At 34.3% G+C, this 27,698-nt stretch overlaps 1 protein-coding gene across 1 annotated transcript in view; it reads right to left on the minus strand.

The window, feature by feature from the left end:
- Nucleotides 1–27,698, minus strand: part of ABCB5 (ATP binding cassette subfamily B member 5) — a 90,719-nt gene that overhangs the window by 59,353 nt on the left and 3,668 nt on the right. The window contains exons 3-13 of the mRNA XM_028525197.2: nucleotides 26,037–26,187; nucleotides 21,909–21,963; nucleotides 17,552–17,743; nucleotides 17,299–17,470; nucleotides 15,056–15,180; nucleotides 14,792–14,969; nucleotides 13,325–13,438; nucleotides 12,900–13,010; nucleotides 10,741–10,866; nucleotides 9,265–9,468; nucleotides 24–194 (exon numbers count right to left, since the gene is read on the minus strand). Of these exons, the coding sequence (XP_028380998.1) occupies nucleotides 24–194; nucleotides 9,265–9,468; nucleotides 10,741–10,866; nucleotides 12,900–13,010; nucleotides 13,325–13,438; nucleotides 14,792–14,969; nucleotides 15,056–15,180; nucleotides 17,299–17,470; nucleotides 17,552–17,743; nucleotides 21,909–21,963; nucleotides 26,037–26,187 (1,599 nt within the window). The remainder of the gene's footprint in view (nucleotides 1–23; nucleotides 195–9,264; nucleotides 9,469–10,740; nucleotides 10,867–12,899; nucleotides 13,011–13,324; nucleotides 13,439–14,791; nucleotides 14,970–15,055; nucleotides 15,181–17,298; nucleotides 17,471–17,551; nucleotides 17,744–21,908; nucleotides 21,964–26,036; nucleotides 26,188–27,698) is intronic.

Here is a 27,698-nt window from a genome sequence, read left to right on the forward strand (position 1 = left end):
AAGAAACATGCCTGCTTACTTACCTTTTCCAGTGCAGCTTGAACAACTGATTCACTTTCTGTATCTAGGGCAGATGTAGCCTCATCTAAGATCAGTATCTTTGGGTTTCGAACTAAAGCTCGAGCAATTGCAATTCTCTGCTTCTGTCCTCCACTCATTTGAGCTCCTTTTTCACCTACTAAGGTATTAAATTTCTAATGAAAAGTAGGAAAGAGCACAGAAACAGAAGCATGATCAAATGATTAGAGAAGGAAATGACAAACAATCACAGTTATGTTTTAACACCAGCTTAATCTCTAATTCAGGCTGGCTGGTTTTGACCTTTAACTTGTTCTTTGTAAAAACAAATAACTATTAAGAAAAAGTCTAGTAAAGAGAGGACCTAAGAGCAATTGGGCTAGCAATAAAAGAAATGAAAATACATGATAATCAAAGATTTTTAAGAAGATTAATAATTGAACCAATTTTCAAAGTTTTTAGGAGATTTTTAGAATACACTGACATCTTTAAAAGAACACTGTAATGTAAAGACATATTTAGCTACTATTCAAAATGTTCATTAGCAATTTAATGCATTATATACAATCTTCTTCCTGGATATTACAAAAAAGAGTATGAAAAATTACTGCAAAAATAAACTTTCCCTCAAAGCTTTTTTCAATTTTGGGAGACTTTTTAGGTCTTCTTTCACTTTTGTTTTTTTGGTAAATGCATCTTTAACAAAGTAGTTATCTTTAGATATTTGAGGTTGGAGGTAACTTCTAGAACTAATGAAGCATGGTTAGTAATATTCTATTGGATAAAGTCCCCGATCCAAAGTTCATTTCTTCAAAGATATAAATGTATTGAATAAATATCCTTTCTAAATCTTTAATTTCTAGAGTTTGACCTTCAAATTTGATTTTTAAAAATATAAACCTAATTGAGGAATAATTTAATAATTATATACCCATAAACATTATACACTCAATAAAATGCACTCAATTTAAGGATACAGTTTTGTGAGTTTTGACAAATGGCTATACACATGCTATCACCATCCCAATAAAGATTTAGAATATCTCCATCAACCTAGAAAGTTTCCTCATGACACTTTCTAGTTGACACCCACACCCTGTCTCAGGATAGCATTGATTTGATTTTAATCACTATAAATTAATTTTGCTAGTTCTAGAATTTTATGTAAGAGGAATCATACAGTGTCTACTTTTGAAGAGGATTTTTTTTATAGAGCAGTGTTAGGCTCACAGCATAATTGAGAGGAAGGTAAAGAGATTTCCTGTACATCCCATCTCCAGACATGCACAGAATTCCTCATTATCAACATCCCCTGCCACAGGGGTATGTTTGTTACAATTGGACCTACACTGACACCTTATAATCACCCAAAGCCCATAGTATACATTAGAATTCACTCTGGTTATGATTTTGGACAAATGTACAATTACATATATCCATCATTATGGTATAATACAGAGCATTTTCACTACCATAAAAATTCTCTGTGTTTCATCTACTCTCCCTCCCCCTCATCATCCCCACCTCCAACCCCTGGCAACCACTAATCTTTTACTGATTCCATAGTTTTGCCTTTCCCAGAATGATATATATTTGAAATCATACAGTATGGAGCCTTTTCAAACTGGTTTCTTTCACTTGGTAATATGCATTTAAGTTTTATCCATGTATTTTCATAGCTTGAAAGCTCATTATTTTTAGTGCTTGATAATATCCCATTGTCTAGATGTACCACTGTTTACTCATTAACCTTTTGAAGAACAACATCTTGGTTGCTTCCAAGCTTTGGCAATTATAAATAAAGCTGCTGTGAACATATTTGCGTAGGTTTTTGTGTGGACACATATTTTCAACTCCTTTGGGTGAACACCAAGGAGCATGGTTGCTGGATAAATTGGTAAGAATATGTTTAGTTTTGTAAGAAACCATCAAACTGTGTCCAAAATGGCTGTGACATTTTGCATTCTCACTAGCAATGTTCTTGCACCATTAGTAGAATGAGATATATATGTCCAGCACCATCTGTTGAACGAGAGTTCCTATTGCACTGCATCCTCGCCAGCATATGTTGCCATCAGTATTTAGAATTTGGCCATTCTAAATCCAGTGTAGTGGTATCTCACTGACGTTTTTAATTTGCATTTCCCTGATGACATGATGTGGAACATCTTTTCACATGCTTAGTTGCCAACTGTATATCTTCTTTGGTGAGGTGTCTGTTAAGATTTTTGGCCTATTTTTCATTGTGTTGTTTGTTTTCTCATTGTTGAATTTAAAGAATTTTTTACATACTTCAGATAGCAGTGCTTTATCAACTGTGTCTTTTGTGAATGTTTTCTCCCAGCTTGTGGTTTATCTTCTCATTTTTTGAGGTTATCTTTCACAGAGCAGTTTTTAATTTTAAATGTCCAGATTATCAATAATTTCTTTCATGATTTGCACCTTTGTCATGTCTAAAATGTCATTGTCATATCCAAGTCATCTAGGTTTTCTCCTATGCTATCTTCTAGGAATTTCATAGCTTTGCATTTCATATTTAGGTCTGTGATCCATTCTGAGTTAAATTTTGGGAATGATGTAAGGTCTGTGCCTACATTTATTGCTTTTTTTTTTACAAGTGTATGTCTGGTTATTTCAGTACCATTTGTTTGGTGAAAAGACTATCCTTGCTCTATTATATTGCCTTTGCTTCTTTGTCATAGATTAGTTGACTATATTTATATGGATGTATTTCTGGACTCTGGACTCTATTCCTCTGATATATTTGTCTTTTTTTTTTTAACAATTCCATGTTGTCTTGATTACTGTAGCTTTACAGTAAGTCTTAAAGTTTTATAGTGCAGTCTTTTAGCCTTGTTTTTCTTCAGTAATGTGTTGGCTATTCTGGTTATTTTGTCTCCACATATAAATTTTAGAATTTGTTGATATCCACAAGATAACTTGCTGGGATTTTGATTGAGATTACATTGAATCTATAGAACAAGCTGAGAAGAACTGACATTTTGGCAATATTGAATCTTCCTTTCCATGAACGTGAAATATCTCTCCATTTATTTAATTCTTCTCTAATCAGAATTTCATAATTTCCTTCATACTGATTTTGTTAGACTTATACCTAACTATTGTGGCTTTTACTTTGGATTTCCCTGGTAACTAATAATGTTAAATATTTTTTTCATGTGTATACTGTTCATTTGATTCTTTTTTTGTAAAATGTATAAGTTTTGTCCATTTTTATTCTTGTCTTATTACTGTTTTGTAAGAGTTCCTTATATGTTCTGGGTGCATGTGTTTTGCATGATCAGTGTATTGTGGATATTTCACTCTGTGTCTTGCCTTTCTATTTTTTTAAATGGTATCTTTAAAAATTAAATTTAAAAGGTTTTAATTTCAATAAAGGCCAGTCTATCATTTTTTAAAAAAGTAAATGCTTTTCTGTCTAAGAAATCTTTACCCCAAGGTCACAAAGATTTTCATCTAAATTTTTAATTTTAAAGTTTGACAGCTTATGTTTTTACATTTGGCCTAAGATCCATGGCAAATGAATATGTACATATGGTGTGAGGAAAGGGTCATACTGAATTTTTTCCATATGGATATCCAATTTTTCCAGCACTATTTGTTAAAAAGACTTCCCTGCACTGAAATATACTGGCCTTGTGAAAAATCAATTGACTAGATATATGTAGGTTTATTTCTGGACTTTCTATTCTGCTCCACTGGTCTACATGTCATCCATTCTTATGCTATTACTACTGCCTTAATTGCTGTTTTAAAATTAGATATTGTAGGTCTTCCAGGTTTATAGTTGTCATTTCAAAATTATTTTGGCAATTCTTAATTTAAATTTCCAAATACATTTTGGAATCACCATGTCAATCTCTACACACAAAAAAAGAATGCTTGGATTTTGATTGGTATAGCATCAAATTTATAGGTCAATTTGGGGAGAATGCATAGCTTTAAAAATATTCAATGTCTAAATCAACGAGTAAGGTACATCCTATTTATTTAGATCTCCTTTAATTTCTCTTACCAATGTTTGATATTTTCACAGAGAAGATTTACATATCTTTCATTAAATTTATTCTGTTTTATATTTTTTTGATGCTATTGGGAATGTCACTCAATTTAATTTCATCTATAACTATTACTGTTATTTAGGAATCTAGTTGATTTTCCCCCCACAATATAGTCTTACAGTTATAGATTATCTACACCTCTTTGAGTGACTTTTTGTAGTTTGTGTCTTTCAAGGAATTGATCTTCATCAACCTGTAAAATTTATAGGCATAGCTTTGTTAATACTATGCCTTTTAATTTTTAAACTATATTTTATTGATTATGCTATTATAGTTGTCCCAGTTTTTTCCCATTTGCCTGCCTCTGCTCATCCCACCTTCCCTACAGCAATTCCCTGCACCCCCTTAGTTCAGGTCCATGGGTCATGCATATAAGTTCTTTGGTTTCTCCATTTCCTATACTGTTGTTAACATCCCTGTGTCTATTTTGTACCTACCATTTATGCTTCTAAATCCTTATACCATTTCCCTCATTTCCCTTACCCCTCGCAGCTGATAACCCTCCAAATGATCTCCACATCTTTGATTCTGTTCTTATTCTACTTGTTTCTTAGTTTGTTTTTGTTTTTTAGATTTGGTTGTTATAAATTTGTTGATATTTTAATGTTCATAGTTTTGATCTTCTTTTTCTTAAATAAGATGCTTTAACATTTCATATAATAAGGGCTTGATAATGATGAACTCCTTTAGCTTTACCTTGTCTGGGAAGCATTTTATCTGCCCTTTTATTCTAAATAATAGCTTTTCTGGCAGTTTGGAACTTCCTCAGAAAACTAAAAATGGATCTGCCTTTTGACCCAGCAATTCCATTGCTGGGACTCTATCCTAAGAATACTAAAACACCAATACAAAAGAACCTTTGCAACCCGATGTTCATAGAAGCACAATTTACAATAGCTAGGTGCTGGAAGCAACCTAGATGCCCATCAGTAAATGAATGGATCAAAAAACTATGGTACATTTACACAATGGAATTCTATGCAGCAGAAAGAAAGAAGGAGCTCATACCCTTTGCAACAGCATGGATGGAGCTGGAAAGCATTATGCTAAGTGAAACAAGCCAGGCAGTGAAAGACAAATACCACATGATATCACCTTTAACAGGAATCTAAACAACAAAACAAAACAAAACAAAACAAAAAACTAGCAAAATATAACCAAAGACACTGAAATAGGGGATAGTCTGACAGTGGCCAGAGGGGAGAGAAGAGGGAATTTCAGGGGGGAATGGGTAGGGATTACAGGAACAAATTTGGAGGACACATGGACAAAAACTAGGGGTGGGGGGTAATGGGGGGAAAGGGGGAGGGTTGGGTGGGTGGGCTGGAATGGGAGTAGGGGGGAGAAAACTGTACTTGAACAATGATTAAAATAAATAAAAAAAAAGAAAAAAAAGATTGATTCTGAACTCAAAAAAAAATAATAGCTTTTCTGGATAGAGTAATCTGGGTTGCAGATCCTTGCTTTTCATCACTTTTAATACTTCTTGCCAGTCCCTTCAAGCCTGCAAAGTTTCTTTTGAGAAATCAGCTGATAGTCTTATGGGAACTCCTTTGTAAGTAACTCTCAGCCTTTCTCTTGCTGCTTTTAAGATTCTTTCTTTATCTTGAACCTTTTACATTTTATTTATGATGTGTCCTGGTGTGGTCCTCTTTGGATCCAACTTGTTTGGGACTCCCTGGACTTGCATGTCTATGTCCTTTGCCAAATTAAGGAAGTTTTCCTTTATTATTTTTCAAATAAGCTTTTAACTTCTTGCTCTTCCTTTTCTTCTTCTGCATCCCTATGATTTGGATATTGGCCCTTTTTGGATGTCCTGGAATCTTATTAAACACTACTCGTTTTTTTGAATTCTTGTTTCTTTATTCTGTGCTGGTTGAATGCTTATTTCTTCGTCTGCTCCAAATTGTGATTTGAGTCCTGGTTTCCTTCCCTTCACTGTTGGTTCCCTGTATATTTTGCTTTATTTCACTTTGCATAGCCTTCACTTTTCCCTCTATTTTGTGACCATACTCAACCATTTCTGTGAGCATCCTGATTACCAGTGTTTTGAACACTAATCTGAATAGTTGGTTTTCTTCACCACTTTGTTCTATTTTTGGAGCTTTGATCTGTTCTTTCATTTGGGCCATATTTTCTTTTGGAGAAAGTCTCAGTGTGCCAATACGTAGGAAGGGGTGGAGCCTTAGGTATTCGCCAGGGTGGGGCAACCCATACTGCTGCATTGTGGCACTGTATGTGGGGGAGGGGTCAGAGAGAAAACAATGCTGCTTGCTTGGCTCTTGCTGCTTTCAATTACTTGCCCCACTACCTACAAGCAAATTGAGCCCTTCTGGTGCAGATTTCAGGGTGGGTGGGTTTGTGTACATTCTAGGACCCTGTGGGTCTCTACAATGAACTCTCCTCTGAAACTGGGAGTTTCTCCCTCTGCCACAACTCCCACAGATTTCTATAGCCATGAGGTTTCAAGGCTTTCTTTCCCATTGCTGGGACCTTCAGTTGCACAGTCTGTCTTGCTCCCCAGTTGTTCCTCCCAGTTTATCTGCATGTAAATGTGGAACTGCCAGGTCTACCAGTCACCACCTTACCTGCCTGGTCTTCCATGTCCTCTCTACCCTGGCTGCGTATCTCCACCTCTCCTACCAGTCTGAATGAAAGTTTCTTCTTTAACTCTTTGGTTATTGGACTTCCATACAGTTCAATTTTCTGGCAGTTCTGGTTATTTTTTTGTTTTTAAATTTGTTGTCCTTCTTTTGGTTGTGTGAAGAGACATCTTGCCATGGTTTAATTGGCAAGACAATGGTTTATTCTATTATAAACTGAGAGCATATTAATTTTTATTTTAATGGTCCAAGATATTGTTTATCTCAGTGAACATTACATGTGCACTTGAGAAGTATGTATTCTGCAGTCATCAGTTAGAAGATTCTATATATGTCAGTTAGATCAACTTGGTTGCAGTATTGTTCCAATCGTCTATATCCTTCCTTTCTGCCCATTTTATCAAGTACTACAGACTTCAAATAAAATTGTGAATTTGTCCATTTCTTCTTTCAGGCTATATATATATATATATATATATATATAGCCTTAGTCATTTAGAAGCTTTTCTGAAGTGCATAAACATTTAGATTATGTTTATGGAAAGTGTGGATCATAGGTCCTTATTTCTTTGCATGTCTAGATTTTTTTTTAGCATATGTACTCAATTCTGTGTGCGATATGTTGGAGAGACTGAATTTTGTTCTCTTTAAAAAATGTTGATTTTTTTGTTCTAGTAGGCAATTCAAATATTGACTTATCACTTTGAACTTGTGTAATCTTGGTTTTATGCTTTGTTGGGAGTGAATCTGTGGAAAGTCTTGAAACTTGGCAGGATCCAACCTCCAAGTTCTGTTTCTTCTGGGGATCTTGTCATGGCTTGGTTTTAGGATTTGTTAGGACGGTCTAGTGTCAGCCATACTCTAAGGTGTGGTCTCTACTCCTAAGGTATAGCTTTTATTGGTATCTGAGCTATATGTTTGAGGTATTAAAAAGATGTTAATGTGATCTCTCCACCCTGGGTGGGCTGTGATTTCAATATCTCCACCATCCTGCTTGATGTCTAGGATCTATCTTCTATTCTCAGCTTTGTAGCAGCTGCTCTCTGTGGTAAGCCTTGCGTAGTCTCATCCTCAAAGATTCCCACAGGATGCCTACATGGACTTTGCCCCCACCTCAACTCCACAGCTCTCTCACTGCCTTTCCCTTTGCTTAAGCTGCCCTGAAATTCTATCTCTGTTTTTCAGGTCCGAGGGACTGCCAAGTTCTGTCTGGATTCCAGTTTCCAGAGATGTCATCAGAAGTTTGTACCCAGGCAGAATGCTGCAGATTCATGGACTTTCTTCATGAGTTTCCTTTTGTTCAGGAATCACAATTTTATGTTACCTTTTTTCCAGTGCTTGGAAACAACTGTCCTATTTTAGCCAGACTTTTGGTTGTTTATTGGAAAAGGCTAGCAAATATTAGTTAATCCTAATATATTAATTTAAAAATATGTGTGTATCATGTGAATATCATAAAAGTGATGGTATTTCTTGAGCATAGCCTTCCCTAATTTGTTACCTATATGAATTAACCACTTTTGAAATTTTTGTTTAATACTATGCTTATTCTTATTTCTCTGCATAAGCATGGCAATGGAATTTAGTTTCCATCATCATAAGCCAGTATCTTTAATTTGTTCTTTGGATTACATCTTTAGGATTTACTATTCTATTTATAGCAGGGGTCATCTTTGTATAAATATGATACTTTTAGTAAAAGCAAGTAGTAACTTACAGGGTATAATGTAAGAGGTACCAGAAAGCTTCTAATGGAGATAGAATGTATTTAATAGCATAATGAGCATTTTTATAAGAAAAACAAAAGAACAAAATTTTTATGACTTATAGAGGGCAATTTGTGAAATATACCCATTAAAAAGAACTTTTTTGTTATTTTTGCCTTCAGGGATGGTGGAATTTTTGTCTGTATTTTAATTTCAAGGCTTACCCTTTTGTATGTGATAGGGTACTCCCCACTACATTTTCATGTGATACTGATGAATAGACACTTTGGGAAATGCAAATAAGTGGTTTTACAGTAATCAGTTCTAAGTAAAAATTAGGATATGTCCTCATACTAAGGATTTTAGCTTATTATATCTATTTCCAAGTATGATTTCATGTTTCTTGTCCAATATTAGCTCCATGTGCTTCTAAAAAAATGGTCCCAGTTTTCCTTTTGCTTTATCACAGAATCAATCTGAACATTCTGTGTGACATTCCCACTTTTAGCCACAAGATGGCCTTGCAAATCAACATTTTGTAGACATCATTCCTCAGCTTGTAATGATTTTGTTTCATGTAATCTTTGTTGTTTTTCTTTTTCATTTACAGTGAGACCCAATTAGATATAAATATAATTTTTAAAATCTATCTTTCAATGATGTACTTCTTTTGGTTGTTACCACACTCTTTCATTTATGGATGTTTTACCTAGGACAGCTAAAAAATTAATCATGTCCCCCTACTCTGTAGAAGTTATTGCTTTGTTATTTCATTTTGGAATATTGTAGTGCTTACACTGGGAGCTAAGGCAGAGCCTGAGCCTATACTAGGCATAGGCTACATAGTGTACTTACATTGGGAAATTCCATTATAAAATCGTAAGCATTTGCTTCCTTTGCTGCTTTCTCAACCTCTTCATCGGTCACACCGTCTCTTCCATATTTAATATTGTTATTAATGGTAGTCCCAAACAAAACAGGCTCTTGGCTGACCACTCCAATACTCTCTCGATAATGTCGCACATTTAAAGTTCTGATATCGCTTCCATCCACAGTGATCTGCCAATGCAAAGGAGTGAACCGGGTTGTGATATCTGTCACTGTGCTGTCTTGGGAGCCCTTTTTACTAGCCTAAAACATAAGCTGAGGATCATGCTTTTTCAGGAATGTTTATAGCATTTGTATTGTTAAGAGACTTTTTCTGGTAGGTATAAAACAAAAGAACTTTAATAAATTGGCTTAAAAATCTCACCACATTACTTAAATATCTTTATTCTAATACCCACAAATTAGACATTGTAAAACTATATATTCTAAGAGCCACAATGTTATTGTGTAGACACAGGTAACAAACTAATGTGATCTTTGCATTATTTTTCTAGGAAATATCCTTCCTTATTTCTCTTCAACACCCTGCTCCCCTGCAAAAGGCAACAATATCTTCTATTCATTACTATAAACAATAGTAAATAAATGTTGTCTTTCCCATAGATAGTGCCATTACCTATTACCTTAACATATTCCAATGACAGAGGCCAATGTTTGATGATTATAACGCAGAGTCTCTCTTTTTCGCCAACTCTGGTATTCTGTTTAGGTAAGGGTATTCTATGCAACTGCTTTATATGTGAAATGATTATCCAGTAGTTAGTTTGGATGCATGAGTTTAGTAGACTGCAAATGAAGGCTTACTTAAGAAGTCAAATTTAAGTGAAACCAGGCTACTGGAGAGTAGATTTTCTTTTAAAAATAATAGTTGAAAATTTGAGTAGAAGCATTAAAAATCATGCTTTTGTGACTATCACAGTCTCATTCTCTATGCCATGTACAAGTACATATTAATTCAATTCAATTAATTAAAATTAAGTGCAACTTTATGTGTGGCAGAATGAAACAAGAGAGCATATCCTCTACAGATGTCATTCTTCCAGGGTGTTTTGAGAAGCTGAAATTCTTGGTAAGCTCTGGGTACTACAAATTACTATGTTTTTTTTTTTTCTCCACAGCATTTAATACCTTCTAACATACTATATAATTTACTTATTTTATTTGTCTGTCTCTACTTGTAAGAATGTAAACTTGACGAGGGCGGAAGTTTAAGTGCTTTGTTGACCAATGTATGCCCAGCACCTACAACAGTACTTGGCACATAGTAGGTGTTCAAGAAATATTTATTGAATGGATGAATGTGCAGGAAAGAAAATGATATTGCTTCTCTGTGAGTTCCACTGTTAAAAATGAAAAGTTGCCATAGCTATAAAACCTTTATAATAGGTAGCATTTCCAAATCTCATTGTGCAGACTGTGCATAATATCGCTAGGTGCACTTACAAAGCCGTCTTCGGGATCATACAGCCTCTGCAGAAGCTGGACTGCTGTACTCTTTCCACTGCCATTGGGGCCAACCAAGGCTACTGTCTCTCCAGACTTAATTTTGAGATTCAGACCTTTCAGAATCTATTGAAATGTATGGGAAGGAATTCCATAAAACTAGGATAAGTGAGAATATGGTTTACATATTTTTAAAATGTAATGTAATTAGCATAAAACTAATTGTTCTGTGACACTTAAAAACAAATGTGGACCTTAATATACAATATCTGTTTCAATATAATAATAACCTACATAATATTGGAAAATAATTGTAAAAGATCTCTCGTCATCTCTCTGCATGAAGAAATCTAAATTCAGTTTAGTTATTAAATATTAATTAGCCACAACAAACTGTATTTTCAGCTGACATACTTTATATGAATTTCATGGCTACCAAGTTAGTGAAAATTTCACCTTTTAATTTGAAACAGCTGAATGGAATCTTGCCAGATATTTTTGTGAGCTATTTAAGAAAAATTTTTAAGAATATAATATCATTGCAAAATGTATTCCAAAGTAAAACAATTGTTAAAACTTCAGTGCTTCCTCTGAATTAGATTCCATGAATAGGAACCCTCCCTTTTCCAGTGGTGGCTATCCTGGGAACATTTCAATTTAGGGGAAACCTTTAAAATTTTCTCAATTGCTGAGGATTGCTACCGGCATTTAGTGTCTGAGGGACCTGTGACATGAGACAAACCTCCTGAAATGACAACAGCAATCCTGTTGAGAAACTCTCACCTATCTTTTTTTGCATTTGTATGTATTCAGCCTGAGTATAGGAATCTTTCCTCGGATTCTCTCACTTTGATCTCCTCATTTGTAAAAAAACTGACCCTTTAAATAGCCAAACATAAAAACTTCAAAGGCCCAAGCAGAGAAAAATTCTCGAAAGGAGGTGAGAAATCAGAACCTGCAGTGGGAGGAACTCCTTCTCTACCTGCACTTTTATTGTGGAGTTGATGCCTGTTACTTCCTTGGAAGAATTTGTACTTTATTTAAAATGAGTGAATCTCTTTCTTAAAATTACTTACTCTTCAGCTTAACAAATAGAGCTATGTTGCAAAATTTCATAAAAAAATAGTTGTTTAAAATCCAGAGAGCACTTTACTATGCAACATAGCACAATCCATGCTTACGTTTCCAGGAAGCTAACTCAAATGTTGCAAAATGGAGTTGAAATACTCTATTTACGTTAAGAAAAATAGTAGAAGACAATACTACTACAATAATGGTAACTAAGTAATAAGGAATTAAAAAATAAAGAGCTTTGAAAAGAGAATTCCATTCAAAGACTTAGAGAAAAATAAAGAAATAGGAATAGGTAGATCTTTTATGATGCAAATTATGCAGAGGACATTTGTATATTTTAAAAGACATTACAGGTTGATAACATTAGCAATTTTATTAATTTCACTTAAAATAATCTTCTTTTTCTACGAAACAGGTATTCATTAGTACTCTGCAACCTTGGACTACTTTTTGGATAAATACACCATAAAATGAAAGGAGGAAGACAACAGAAAAGACAGACACATTTTCTCAACAATTTGTCAAGGGCTGAATGACAGAGAAAGGAGGATAAACTGTGTTGCATGTGCATGCATGAGTGTGTTTTTGTGTGTGCAAAAGCGAGGGGTGAAGTAACAGGCACAGATGCTGTGCAGTGTAAGTCCTAGGGAAGGGAGAAGTGAAAGGCACAACCAGGCCTAATTCTCCCAGGTTAGAGACTAGGTTAAAATGAGTTATGTTAAGGGGGACAACATCCAGGGACTGCCAATTGAAGACTTTTTGGTGGGTGCTGCCAAATCCAGAGTGAAGGAGTTCCAGGAAGTTGAAAGTGCTTTAGTCAGTTGAATATAGAAAAGAGGCTGCAAAATGTAACTGGCTCATCCAGAGTTATTTATCTATTGCTAATCTTTCTATATTTCCTTCTTTCCTTCTTCCCCACTGTCACCTCTTTCCCTGCTCTCTTTGTTTCTCTTTTCAAATCTCTGAGCAAAGTAGCTAAATCTTGCTGCGAATGATTCCAGATTATCTCATAAGAGGAGATCTTAACCAATAGACAGTAATATCAGAAAATGGTACAATTCTATAATTAATTAATTTTCACCTACCTTGACAGAAGGTCTTGATGGATAACTGAAAGAAACATTTTTAAATTCTATAGTGCCCTCTATGCATTCTGGTTTATAACCTGTTGTTGAAAAGTTACCTATAGAAGGTTTCTTGGAAAAAAAAAAGAGAATATTATAAATCTGCAAGGGACTAAACTGATACTCTCTAGATTCTAAAAAGTAATTTAAAGATGGGCTTCTTTTACAATATTTTCCTTTTTGCTTTAGAAGTGCACTCTTTAGAATGAAGGTTTTAATAAGACACAATCTCCTTGTAAAAGAATTAAAACAATCTCTCTTTCCATAGCCAATTGCCTGACATTGATTTTGCCCATCTTTTGGTTTTAGTGAAATGAGTGTGCCTGTTTCTTGCTTTCCTTCTTACAAAAATGTTAGTTATCTTTCAAAGCAATTAGAAGACTTACCTGATCAATAATCTGAAAAATATTAAAGGCAGCTCCTCGGGCTATAGTGAAGGTTTCAAAGTTAGGGGCTGCTGTTCCAATACAATAACTACTATGGATTACACTAAAGAAAACCTACAAGAACAAAAAAAAAATTATCCTTCCTCAGTTATATAAGAGAGACAACAGAATACAGTGTATACACTTGGTTGAGACTCAGACTGATATTAGAAAAACTAAGTAGGGGAGGATAGAAGAGGCTGTCAACTATAAAGGAAACACAAGTTAATCCCATCATATGTGGGCTTTTCCTCAACTTTTCATTGTCGCACAGCCTTGTCGTTATCACCTTCTGGGAAATCTGAGCAGGAAAACTGGCCTAAGGAGGAGTGCCTCGCATACCTGAGCCTGGCTGAGTGAGGAGATGAGCAGCACTCTCCTCCTTGTTCTTTAAAGAGAAGGGTGTGTTAGATTTCACTAACTCAGAGACATTGTACCATTTCTGTCCAAACTCTTATGAATTCTTGTCCCACTGGACATCTGTCCATTTTTAGAGAGATAAATACATCTCTGCAAAAAATCAAATAAAGAAAGAACCCTACAAGCTAGGTGCTATTTTTCCTGCTTACAGATGAGGAAGCTGAGGCTAAGGGTCATCTGTCCAAGTCACACACAAACTGAGGAGCAAGGATGTGCCCCAAATTCCTTGTGTTCCAGTGTCATTTATACGAAATAAATGAGCAGCTTAAAGTCTTAACTATGAAAGTCTCAAATTCATAATATGACTTTAGCTGAGAAAAAAGAAATCTACATAGAATAGAAGAGCTACACAATTCAGTTCAGCAAGACAAATAGTTCTTAATCCTGAAATAATATGTTGATTGTCAAAATTTGGGAAGATAACTGAGTAAATTCAAATTTAAGGCATAACCCCTAAGAGTTTAAAGAATTCTAAATTGTGATGTTGGACAGAACTTATATAGTCTGTTAAAAATTTTTTTTTATTGTTCAATTACTGTTGTCCCCATTTTCCCCCCATTGCTCTCCGCTGCCCTGCCCACTGCCCTCCCCCAATTATTACATGCTGAAAGGACAGAGGAAGGGCAGGAGAGTCCAGTCCACAGACTATTTCCAGAAGGAAGACATTTAGCAAGATAAATGCAGAGTGCCATCGTATATCAGCAAGATTAAAAGGAAGACATCTCACCAGAGACTGGCCTTTTTTGCTGGATTAAGAAAACTCTCTCAATAGAACATTAAATTATGATTCTTCTAAAAGTATGATGCTTTTAGAAGATAGGCTGGATAAATATATCCTGCCATTCATAAATATAATTTAAAGGTATATACAAATCATGTGAAGAAAAAAATAGTTGCTTATTAAAAACATTCATCTTTGAATATTCAATGTTATTCAAAGAGAAATTTTTACTATAGCAGGAAAAGGTTTGTCTAGGCCAGTTACTTTTGTTCTCAAACAAGACTTACAGCAAGGACAGTTCCAATGGTATAACCAGGTTCTCCATTCAGAATCAAGGAGGTTCCATACCAGAAAGTGAGCCCATACGTTCCATTCATAAAGAAGTACACAGCACCAAGAGAGAGTTTCGAAGCTATAGCTTTTTTAATGCCAACATCCTTCGCATCTTTTAGATTGTGTGTATACCTTAAAAAGAAAAACCATAATATAACTGAATAGCCTTTGGGTAAAAATACAATCAAACATGTATTGTCATCATTAAGAGAACAGACCTTTGAATTTCTTTCTCTTGGGCCCCAAAGGCTATGACTGTCCGGATTGATGACAAAACTTCTTCTGCCACAGCTCCAGCTTTGGAGTAGGCATTTAATTCCCTACTGGTCAACGAGATGACTATCTGTAATACACCATGTCCACAGTTAGTGAAAGAATGACTTTGGGATAGTAACAATGTAGAAAATTTAATTCAGGTAGAATGTAGAATAACATAATTTTATTATTCCAAAGGTACTTTACATCACTTAATCTAACTTCATCAGTTTGCACATAAGGAAACCAATGACCAGAGATACTGACTTTTTAAAATCTCACAGCAGTGCAAGAACTTAGCCTAATATAACCTAGAGTCTAAATCTCAATATTTACTAGCGGAGTTTCACTGTTTTCTCTCTGTATTTTTTTAAAATTAGAAAATGTGTATTTATATTAATACAATTGGTAAAGACTTGATTTGAAGAAGAATATTAGGGACATAGTTCTTTTTGGATACAATCTGGAAATTAGTAAACCTAGTTTAACTTGATTTGATTTATTATTATGGAAAAAGCAAGGCTTCTAGAGGATATTGGTCACACAGTTGTGGCAGGAAGAAACGATGATCCTGCATATACCCAGAAGCAATTCCCGCAGCGAGTCCTCAGCAATACAGCACAGTAAATTCTGTATCTCCAAACACTAACAGCTGAGGCTCTAGAGACAGAGAGAGGAGAATATCACTCTTCATGATATTAGGTAGGTTTATGTGATTTCTCAAAAATTTAAAATCAGAATGGGCCTTTTTCTCTATTAAATGCACTTGCTACTCTCTTGATTAGTAAAGGATTTCGTTTAGTAATTAACTTAATAGTTCAATGAAAGGGAACGGGAAGAAAATTGTCCTCAGAGCTGTGAGTCTAACTATTACCTACTCACATAACAAATCATCCTCTTTCAAAGTACATTTCGCACACTTGGTGCTGATTTTATGTAAAACATGCACATCCAGTTAAACTCAGAAGGTAGCATAAGCTAAGAAATACTATTTTATTTTTTAAAGATAATCATTTCTATGATATATCACTAGAAGGAAAGCAGCACCTAGCAAAAATCCTTGTACATAGCAAGTATTTAATAAATGTTTGCCAAATTTAATTAAATTGAAGGAATATAGAACTTAGATTCCCCACTGATGTTCTTTTCAAAAAACTTGTCTGTGTCACTTCTCTGGGCAGTTAAGTTAAAGATCTGATCTTAGTAACATACTGTGGGTAATCCTCCTCAGATGTTCTCATTTCAAATAAGCTAGGGATGAAGATTTTGACGAGGGTTACCAGGTCAACACTAGAAGTCATACTAAATAAAGATTTGTTGTCTAAACAGCCAAGTCTATTGTTAAGGAATTATTCAATGACAAAATATTTTTATTGCTAAAAATTCTTATTTGGTTGACTCTGTATACTGTTAGCAAACTCAGTGAATATTTTGGCTTTGATTTTCATAAAAACAATTAGTCTTGCAAAATTAAAAACTCTATCCCTCAAGAATACACTGTACCTCAAATCTAGGAAATGGGTATATACATTGGTAGAAATGACAAAAACTGATTTGGAGAGAGCTATTAAGGATATATTAGTTGCTTTTAGACTTCACCAGGAACATTGTTTTCAAAATCAGGCTGTAAATAGATTAATATCTTGTGGTATACTCACAGTATAATAGTGCAAAAAATAATTTAAAATGCACATACATAATTTGTTAAAATTTACATAATACATAAAAATAGACAGCAGCAAACATTTTAAATATAATTTAGAGCCTTATTAAAATTTTAAACTTTAAATGGTTGTCATAAAAAAGTGTTTAAGTATTTATTGTTTTAGGATTTTCTCATTCTGTTCTGGAGAAATAAATTGCACCACATTTACCTGGGAATTTAGAACACATAAGGTACTGCCAGCAGCCCATGTATCCATGCATAATACTTTACCCATGCTATCATTTGAAGCTGCATTAGGCTACTAAATTAAGAGGAATATTTTTAATGTTAGTAAGATACTAAAACCAACTTCACTATAGCCTAATAACATGAAGATAGAAAAGTGATTAATGGTGAACAAAATTAAGAGTAATTTTGTGTATAATGTCTCTTTCTATTTTGGGACATAAAAAACGGAAAGAAATACCTTTCTGACAACACAGTAAAACACTAGTTCACATTCCTGTTTCTTGTCAACACCACATTAGCCATCTTGCCTACCCTAGAAAACATGGCCGCTGAAGCAATTATAAGAGGAGATGTAGACAGAGTCACCAGGGTGAGTTTCCAGCCCTTCACCAAACCAATTGCCAGGCCAATAGAAAATGTAGACATGTTTTGAAAAAACAGAGCAATGTTGTCTCCAATACCATCATTGATTTTGTTGATGTCACTGAAACAAATAAAGGCAGCAAAGTCAGTTATATGACATAGATGAAAACAAAGCTGATAAGCTATGCATCCATCCTCTTACTCAGTCATTCGAGTGTTAAGTTCACCCATGTCACAGCCATCAAACCAGCTGATGTCCTGTGCCAAAATGGAATGAAAAAACTGTTTTCGAATTCTCTTGGTCTGTCGTGCTGCAGTCATAATCCAAAAGGAAATCTGCACGTAGCCAAAAACCAAGGCAGTAACTCCTATTCCAACATAATACAGGGTCAACCTGAAAAAAAGATTATTGGAAATGTTAGTGAGACCGAAGAGCAACTTCTTCCCTTGTTACCAACACCTCCCCCAAACAAACAAACAAACAAACAAAAAAGAACCCAATATTTGAATTAAAAAGTCACATTATTTGACTAAGAGGATTTATTTATTTTTACTTAATCCTCACTAAAGAGTAGGTTCATGGATCTTTGAGAGGAAGGGAAAGAGGAAGAGGGGTAGGGGGAAGAGGGAGGGAGAGGGGGAAAAAGGGGAAGGAAGGGGAGAGAGGGGTAAAAAGGGGAAAATATGGGGAGAGAGACATCAATTAGTTGGTTCCTGACAAACCCACAAACTAGGTATGTGCCCTGACTGGGAATCTAACCTAGAACCTTTCTTGTATATGGGGTGACATTCCATATGGAACCCATCAGTTTCACTCCTATGTAATCTACCTAAGAGAATTAACCTATTTCCACATATATATCAGTGTTCATAGAAGCAGTATTTTTAAATAACCAAAAAAACCCACCCCAGAAACAATCTGAATGGTGAACAGATAAACAAAATGTGATATATCTTTGCAGTGGATTACTGCTAAGCAATAAAAAGGAATAAACCTCTGACACATGTTACAATATAAACGAACCTCAAAAACATGGTAAATAAAAGAAGTCAGGTACAAAACTCACACACATATATTTCTATGCATATGCAATGCATTTGGAGGTAGAAAGCGGATAAGTAGTTGCCTGGGGCTGGAGGTGGGAATGGGAATTGACTGCATGCAGAGAAGGGATCTCTGTAGAATGATAGAAGTATTCTGAAAGTGGATTGTGGCAATGGTTGCTCAACTCTGTAAATTTACTAAAAACTATTCAATTGTATTCTTAAAACTGGTGAGTTTTATATTAAGTAAATTATGCTTCAATAAAGCTAAAATCATACGAACAGCATAATTCCAATAACATTAAAATTTAAATGCATACTTATACATGTAAAAAAACTAATATAAACCAAAATTAATATTTATTAGCCATTAGTAGTGGGAATATAAGTGATTTAACTTTCTTTGTGCATTTTATCTTTTTATATTTTCTACAATGAATATGTTGAGTATTTAATCAGAAAAAGTAATTAAAATAATTTTTATATAAGCACTGATTCACTTTTTAAAGACTATTTCTTGAAAACAAAGAAAAATTGCATTCAATTTATTCCATATGAATGAACCATACTTAATTTTTCTCATTTCTCATTTTTCTATTAATCAGTCTTCCAAACTATCTGGCACCCAGAAGAAGAAACACTACTAGTCCCATAACCCAGGCTTTATTTTGCATCAGGAAATAAAACAACCATCAGGGTTTAAGCCTTCTAAATTCAAAACTGTATGCAAATTAAGGTTGATTCAAGTGCTCCATTTATCGCACATTTATTGTGTGTTAAATATTACACCAGGCACTTTACATATCTGAGCATCACTGATTCTTCAGAAAGTATTCACATCACATTTTACAGATGAAGAAGCTGAAGCTTATACAAGTTACCCGATAGTTTCTGTAGCTGGCAAGTGGCAGAGCCTACCATTTGAATCCTGAATTTGTGATTTGAATTCTTAGCTCATGAGCTGAATCACTCTGGCAATATTTGTGGGAATAAAGAATTCTCAGATAGGTTTGGGAAACACTGTATGCTTAGCATCACTGCCCCTGCAAATTGATAATATACATTAAATATTTTTGAAAATCTAAAAGCAAAGAGTTTAATTTTGTTCAACCTAGGGTGTTACAGACCAATTAAGCATAACAACCCCGTTCTTTTAAAATGTATTACCGATTAACATCAGTCATTTCCACTGTATATAATTTGAGAAATATTCCAGGCTACAACTTGATGCAGCAAAAATAACTATCTATTTAATCTATCATCCAATGTCTGATGTTCTTCTGAAGTAAGAGAACCTCCATTTTACTTGGAGTGGTAATAGGCCCAGCTAAAATGGATGTGGACATATGACTAGTAAAAAGACAGAAGGATTTTTGAGTCTTTGATTACATCTAAGTCATACTTCATCCTTAGACTGCCTATTTTTATGTGTGAGAGAAATAAATTTCTATCATGGTCAAGTGATGGTTATGATGGGTTTTCCACTAGATGCAGTTGAACTAAGTCTAACACGGTTCTTGGTCCTCTAATTTGCCCCTTCATTTTCAAGTAGATTATAGTAGATATATTCAAAGTAGCAAAAAAGGAAGGCACAAGTTGCTTAAAAGTTCATATAGAGTTAATTAACTCTTGACAGCAAAAGAGGAGGCATCACATTCACCAACAATAATCTTAAGGCTATTTAGCCATTATAATCCAATTCAACAAGAGGAGATTCAATTATTTTCAGAATAACTGCCTGATAAATAAAACAAAGGCATAGGCCTAACATTAAAATAAAACATTACATTTTTATAAAGCTATGAGTCATTGTCTTTGGAAATAGGTAGAATAAAATTCTTCAGTTCCTGATGATTATGGATGGTAGAGGTATTGGTTTATCCTAATAAAAAAGTTATGTAAAGCAATAATGTGGTCATCAAAACATTAGTTTCACAGAATGTTACTAGAAGTTAGTACAAAAAATTAGGTTCCATAGTCAAATAGGTTTGGAAAACTTGGATTAATGGAAGCCTTTACTCTGTTTCTCTGTCCTGCATGTACCCAAGAGGAGACTGTCATATACAGTGTTTTCCAAACCAATTTGACCATGGAACCTTTTAAAATCATGTACCTCAAATAAATTTCCAAGAAAAGAACACTGGTTTGAGAAATAGTAGCCTAACAAATACTACATTATAACTGTTAAAAATGGTTTTTAATAAGTTTAGTAACCTTTTAATAACTGTATAGACACACTTTTTCAGCTTATTCTCCCTTCCATTTCTTCTTTACATGGATACCCATATTTTTAAAAGCTCCAAACTTTTTGTAAGAAACTCATGCTTCATAATCGTACATCTGAATCTTGTTTTCATGCTGTAAGAATAGAATTCAGTAGAAGACAATACCCTGGATCCTAATGAGGAATTTTTAGAAAACACATTATAAAGAAATTTTATGTGAAAGTTGCTAAAAACAAAAGAATTTTCCCTCAAGGGAAGTTGAAGCTTCAGCAAAGCACAACTTGAGGGAGTTCCATTCACACAGTACAGAACAGCATTTATGGCAGAGCTTTTGGTGATGAAGAAAATATTCCCTGTCTGTACGTAGTGATTCCCCATCGCTATGGCAGCCAGCTGCATGTGGCTATTGAACACCTGAAATGTGACTGAGAATGAGGAACTGAATATTTAATTTTATTTAATTCAAATTTAAATAGCCATATGTGGCTGTGTCTAACACATTGGACAGCACAGGTCAAGAATTATGGTCCAGAGGATGTCACTGGGATGTGATAGGTGTCTCCTAGGGCTGTGCAACAGGCAGGCTTCACTTTTGGGTGAAAACATGAGACATCACTTAGGTCTATAGCAAAGGTTCACAGTTTTAGTGAGATACTACTGAAATCCAGTAAATATACTCAGTAAGGTAACATCTCTCTGACTAATAAACTCAATACACATCACAGACAAAAGCATACTGTTTAATACATAAAACTATTAACACACAATATCCTTATAAATTACTTATTTCAGACTTTACAATTTTTAGTCTAATGAAAACTATAATTGTCTGAATAATTAGTTTCCAAAATCAGTCAATCAAATTTTACCATTTCATTAATATTTTTACTGTTACACACTTCTCTCTTTTTTAAAAGTCCATAGAAGTGACATTTTTCTATAAAGTTTGTAAGAAAAATAATTTGAAAAAAAGGAAAAACAACTCCTTTAGTTTCCAGGATATGTAGCTTCTGTTCTAGGAGTAAAAATTTGTGTAAGAATGCAAACCCCAAAACAACTTTTGTCTTGGTGATAATTTCATCAAATACTACTTAAAACATATGAACCTACATACCTTTTAAATAGAAGAAAATATTGTATAATAATTATATTTTATAACAGTGAAAGAAGAGGACATGTATGCTTTAATCACTTGCAATATTAATGATCACACTTTTCAGTATTTTCCTTATAAATATTAAATAAAGCAGCATGTAATGTGCATGATGTTTACATTTCATTTTGACTTACACAATCATATCTTCATTCAGCTTCTCTTGAGACTGAGTACAGTTTCGATAAATTGCTGTAAAAAAGATTTTTAAATTATAAAGGCAGTTAATTTATAATTGGCCATACTGTTCCATACATACCTCTCCAAACCAAACACAGTGCATTCTCAAGAAAATAAACTTAATAATGCTTACACACAGATTTATGATTACCTTATTTTCTATTATTTAACTTAAAATTTGAAATAATTTTCTGTGGTCTCAATAAGTTCTTATGCAACATGAAAAATTATAAGTTAATATTAACTATGAATCTCATACCAGGAAAGAATTCTTTAGAACATCTCTGATTTCAGTCAACAATTGTGTATAATTAATAGTAATAAAACTCTCCTTCCCTGCTAAGATTATTTATTTAGAATTCTGTTTGATATACCTCTGGGAATAATTTAGAAAATTCAAGAAAAGCAAAAATGTGAAAATTCTAGAAGCAGTAGTCATGGGAAAAATTTAAATAAAGCTCACTGAAATATGTTGAGTGTAACAAGGATAGTGATATAATAGAACAGTATTTAAAACAGTCCTTGAGTTACAAGTTTTCTATATAAACTGTTTTACGTATCTGGTAAAACATATATCAAATGCTAATTAATATACCAAGGTTGCGATTTCAACAACAGAACAAAACAGTGGTTAATAATCACTATCATGATATTCTTTCTTAAACTTCTATAATAAATATTTAAAATGAATTGCAAACATCATAACTCTATTTTTAAAATCCTCACCCAAGGATATGTTTCATTGATTTTAGAGAGAGAGGAAGGGGGAAAGAGGGATTGGGAGAGAGAGAGAGAGAGAACTGTCCATCAGTTGCCTCTCATACACGCCCCTGGGATCGAATCCACAGCCTTTTGGTGGCTGGGACGACTCTCCAACCAACTGTGCCACCTAGCTAGGACAACATCATGACTCTTCATCTCTTACATGACCCCAGCATCTTCACATATGATAATATTTATGATCATTATTTATACACAAACAATCATTTCCCTCTTAATCCATTTATGAAATTATGGCAGGAAAATATTTTAAAGCAGTATACTCCAACTATCACAATTAACATAGTAGAAGTATCAGAATTGACTAGTAAAAGGTTTTAATGAGATTAACGGAGCTAACAAAAATAATGAACATTATTTCTAAAAGTGGCACCTAGAATCACATAAAAATGGCATAATCTCATTTTAGAGAATATATTAATAGAGGTAGCATGTGCAAAAACTCAACATTGGCTCAAAAATGGACCCCTGATCAGTAATAGCTATATTCATATTTTCATCTTTTAGAGCAAATAATTCTCCTCTATAATCCTCCAGAAAGTCAATTATTAGAAATTTGTATATTCCATGATGAAACAAAACCCTTCCCCCCAAAAAACTCCCAAACTGGAAAAGCTTTAAATAAAAAACAAAAATTAAAATTCAGATCAATATCAATCAATTATGTTTGGCCTACCCTATCTAAAGCTGGTAAGACAATCAATTATCGAGTAGATCTAACAGAAGGAATACTCCCAAGGACACTCACTGCCTTAGGTTGCTAGGTTTTTCTTTCCTTTCTCTTTCACTCACTCATTTGGACACAGAGAGGCATCGCTGGCAGTCATAAATACTCACTCAGTGAATTGGTGGTTCTTTTTGTTTAACAAACAGAATGACATCCTTAATTTAGCTTCTATCATTAAACTATTAAAAAATTATTGGGTTGGCCAAAAAGTCCATTTGTTTTTCTCCATAAAAGACACATTTTTTGTATTCACCAGTAACTTCATTGATTTGGATATTTTAAGTCGGCTATCTCCCTCTCCTACACGGTGCAATGTTGGTTGTTCTCAATTAATGTCTCGATTTGATCACTATCAACTTCAACTGGTCTATCCAACCATGGAGCATCGTCCACCACAAAACTTCCCAAACCACTTTTGACACATTCCGTCAGGCACAGCATGTTCCTCACACACTGCACAGATCTTTTTTGTGTTTCAGTTGTGTTTTTACCTTGAAACAATGAAGCATAATATGCCAAAAATGTTGCTTATTTTTTCCACCTTCAGTGTTGAAATGGCTACACAAAAATTCACCAATTTTGATAAGTTTTTAAAATATTTTATATTTATATGTATGTATTTATTTATTTATTTTTTATTGTTGTTCAAGTACAGTTGTCTCCATTTTCCCTGCACCATTTCCCCACAAGCTCAGCCATCTCCACCTTCCTCTCCCGATCCCACTTCCTTTAGTCTTGTCCATTTGTCCTTTTTTTTTTTTAAAAAAAAGATTTTATTTATTTATTTTTAGAGAAGGAAGGGAGGGAGATAGAGAGAAAGAAACATCAATATGTGGTTGCTGGGGGTCACAGCCTACAACCCAGGCATGTACCCTGACTGGGAATCGAACCTGCGAAACTTTGGTTCGCAGCCCGTGCTCAATCCACTGAGCTACACCAGCCAGGTCCATTTGTCCTTTATAGTTGTTCCTGAAAACCCTTCTCCCTTTTCTCTCCATTATCTCCTCCCATCTCCCTTCTGGTTACTGTCATTTTTTTTTAAATGCATGCTGATATGATAGCTGTCAAAATACAGTCTAACAAAATTGTTTCAAATGAAATTAAAGACAACTAAGCACTTACTAGAGCCTTTGTATGGAAAAAACCAAACAAACTTTTTGGCCAACCAAACAGTAACTGTGTAGACAAGAGATCATCACATGCAAGGATGTGGAGGTGGACACAATGGCTTTACTCCACTCAAACAAGATTGGGACAGTAGAAAGGTTAGCCTTCAGGTGGAAAACTGTAAGGAATAAATTAGTACTTAAAGTCAAATAGAGCACAAAGAGAGGTGTAATGTATAAAGTCAGGCTTGTGTCTAAAAGACAGGTTTTAATGAGACATTTATCCTAGTTATAATGAATAGTCAAAGGATACTTCCTTCCTATTGTGTAATTTGGGGAAAAACATAATATCAGGGAATTATCAATATAAATATTTATAATATACACCAGGTTTTTTTAAAAAAGTGAATATTCGCTATATTAGTGCCTAGGAGAATTGATGGAATTTACCTCTAAAGAATGTCACCTTAAAGGACATGACCCTAAAATACGATGCTACAAAGGTAACAATACACGAAGGACATCTATAATTATAGGAAGCATAAAAACACTTTTTCCCACACCTGATTGCTAAATTCCCCTTCTATCTTTATTCAAGCTATTTGTCTTAGTACTATAATTTTCTGCATGTTCTTTTTGGTTTCTTTGCTGTATTATGTTCTATAATGTCATGGATATCTATATACTATTAATGAAACTCTAAAAGCTCTCTGAAAGATTTAGCCATTCCTGATTTCTTCTTAAAGGGTGAATTACAGATGAATGGTCTGGAATGGCCCAAGCCTTTGATTAAATCCTGATATAATCATCACTTCTTTTTTTTTTTTTTCATTTAAAATAATGTTTTATTTTTCAATTACAGTTGACATACAATACTAATTATTTTCAGGTATATAACCTGGTGATTGAACATTATATAACTAAGTAATCATGCCAATAAATTTAGTATCCATCTGACAGCATACATAGTTATTGCAATATTATTGACTATATTTCCTATGCTGTACTTTAGACAGAAAATTATTTGAATATGTAGAGAGATAAGCTGAGCAATACTGGGTCTCAGATGATTTGTATATACCATGAGCAGACAGCCATTGGACTTGAATTTCAACACTGGTTTTCCCCTGAGTGTCCAGCCAGCAGGCCCACCGTACAGTGTTTGGACTTGCCAGCTTCAATTATTGAGTGAACCAATTCCTTAAAATAAATCTCTCTCTCTCTCTCTTTCTACACACACACACACACACACACACACACACATATCCTATTGGTTCTGTTTCTTTGAAAAATTCCTGATGAATATAAATTTTGGTTCTTTAGTCCCTAGCAATATAAAAGTATAAATGACTTAAATACATACTATATAGATACTGTTTAACAATACAATAATCTATATTATGAGCTCACTGTTCATTGCATTTAATGTTTTTAAGTCTCTGGTAATATAAAGAAGTAAATATTGTACTTACTTGTGTTGCTTTTGACTAGACACCCACTAAGCAGGTTATCACTCATTTCTCCTAAAATCATTGACATTACAGGAAGACAGGCTCCATTTACCAATGATGCCAGTAATCCCAGGACCATGAGTGTGAGGTCCAGTCCATCAGCAAAGCGAAACTGGGAAAATGAAAAAAAAAAACAAAAACATGGTAGCAGGTTAAAACCAAAAACCAACCTATAGTTTTTGCCATCAAGTAAATTTTATTTTATAAATTAAGAGACTAAATAAATGTATAAAGTCATGAATAAGTATTTATAGTTAAAAAATCACCAGTCCTAGGGATTTACAATACATTTTAAAGAAACTGTTGACAAAAGAAAGTAGCATAATCCGTACAAATTGTAGACCTATGACATGAGTCAGATCGGATGTTGGCATGAATCAGAAACTTCCTCTCATTTGGTTGATTCTGGACTAAATTAAGATATTTCAAAAGACTGCAATGATAATGTCTTTATTGATGGACAGTTGCTCTTCAAACTTTCAATTCCCTAGGCTTATCAACATCATAGCAATGAACGTGTAGTGAACAGTAGCTATCCAGTAAAAATTAGTTTGCCAAATGTAATTAATTAAAGTTTTCATTCTAATTTTAAATTCCTCACATTTTTTCCATGCAGGACAATGTCTGTTCTGTAAATTAGGGTCTACAATAATTTGCAAAGCTGTTTAGAATAAGAAAGAGATAACTGAAAGTCAAATACTGAAGTGCTTCACATTCTATTCTATAGCAGGTCCCCACAGCACTATCTAAAACCAAAAAATGAACTTGAAAATGTGGGTTATTTATCTTACCAAGAGAGGAAAAGATAAAATGTATAATGGCATTGAAATGAAATTAGGTTTGAATAACAGCAACTGAAACTTAGTACACATAAAGTCTATCTGGAAGAAGTCCAGCCATTGTTAGTATAATGGGAACAGTTTGTGTGATATCGATGTAACCTGGCAGCCAAGGAGAGTGGATTGGAATGCTCGTCCGTGAACAGTGACGACTTCACTGCACTAGTCAGTGGGGGTGGTAGACACCACTGAGTGAGCATGTGTACTGTGTGTCCGTTCACCTTCAAAATGATTGGGCAAGTAGAGCAGCAAATCTGCATCAGATTTTGCATTAAGCTTGAACATTACTCTGCAGAAACAATTCAGATGATTCAGAAGGCCAAAGCTCTGGGCAACTGGTGATTAGCAGCTTCATTACGACAACATGCCCATTCATGCATCACGTCCTATGCAGAATTTTTTGGCAAAACACCAAATTACCCAGGTGACTCAGTCCCCACACAACCCAGATTTGGTGCCCTGAGACATGCAGCTTTTCCCAAAACTAAAATCACCTTCAAAAGGGAAGAGATTTCAGACCATGGATGAACTTCATGAAAATAGGATGGGGAAGCTGATGGTGACTGTGAAAACTGTGTGAGGTCCCAAGGTGAGTATTTTGAAGGGGACTGAGGCATCATTGTCCTGCATACAGTATTTCTTGTATCTTGTATCTTCTTTAATAGATATCTCTGTTTTTCATATTACATGGCTGGATACCTTCTGGACAGACCTCCTGTGTTATAAGTGGAGACTGAAAAACATTTAATGTTTTCCCATTCATTCATGCAGTAGCTAATAAATA

The sequence above is a fragment of the Phyllostomus discolor genome, chromosome 10 (assembly GCF_004126475.2).
Source record: "Phyllostomus discolor isolate MPI-MPIP mPhyDis1 chromosome 10, mPhyDis1.pri.v3, whole genome shotgun sequence".
Classification (NCBI taxonomy): Eukaryota; Metazoa; Chordata; class Mammalia; order Chiroptera; family Phyllostomidae; genus Phyllostomus; species Phyllostomus discolor.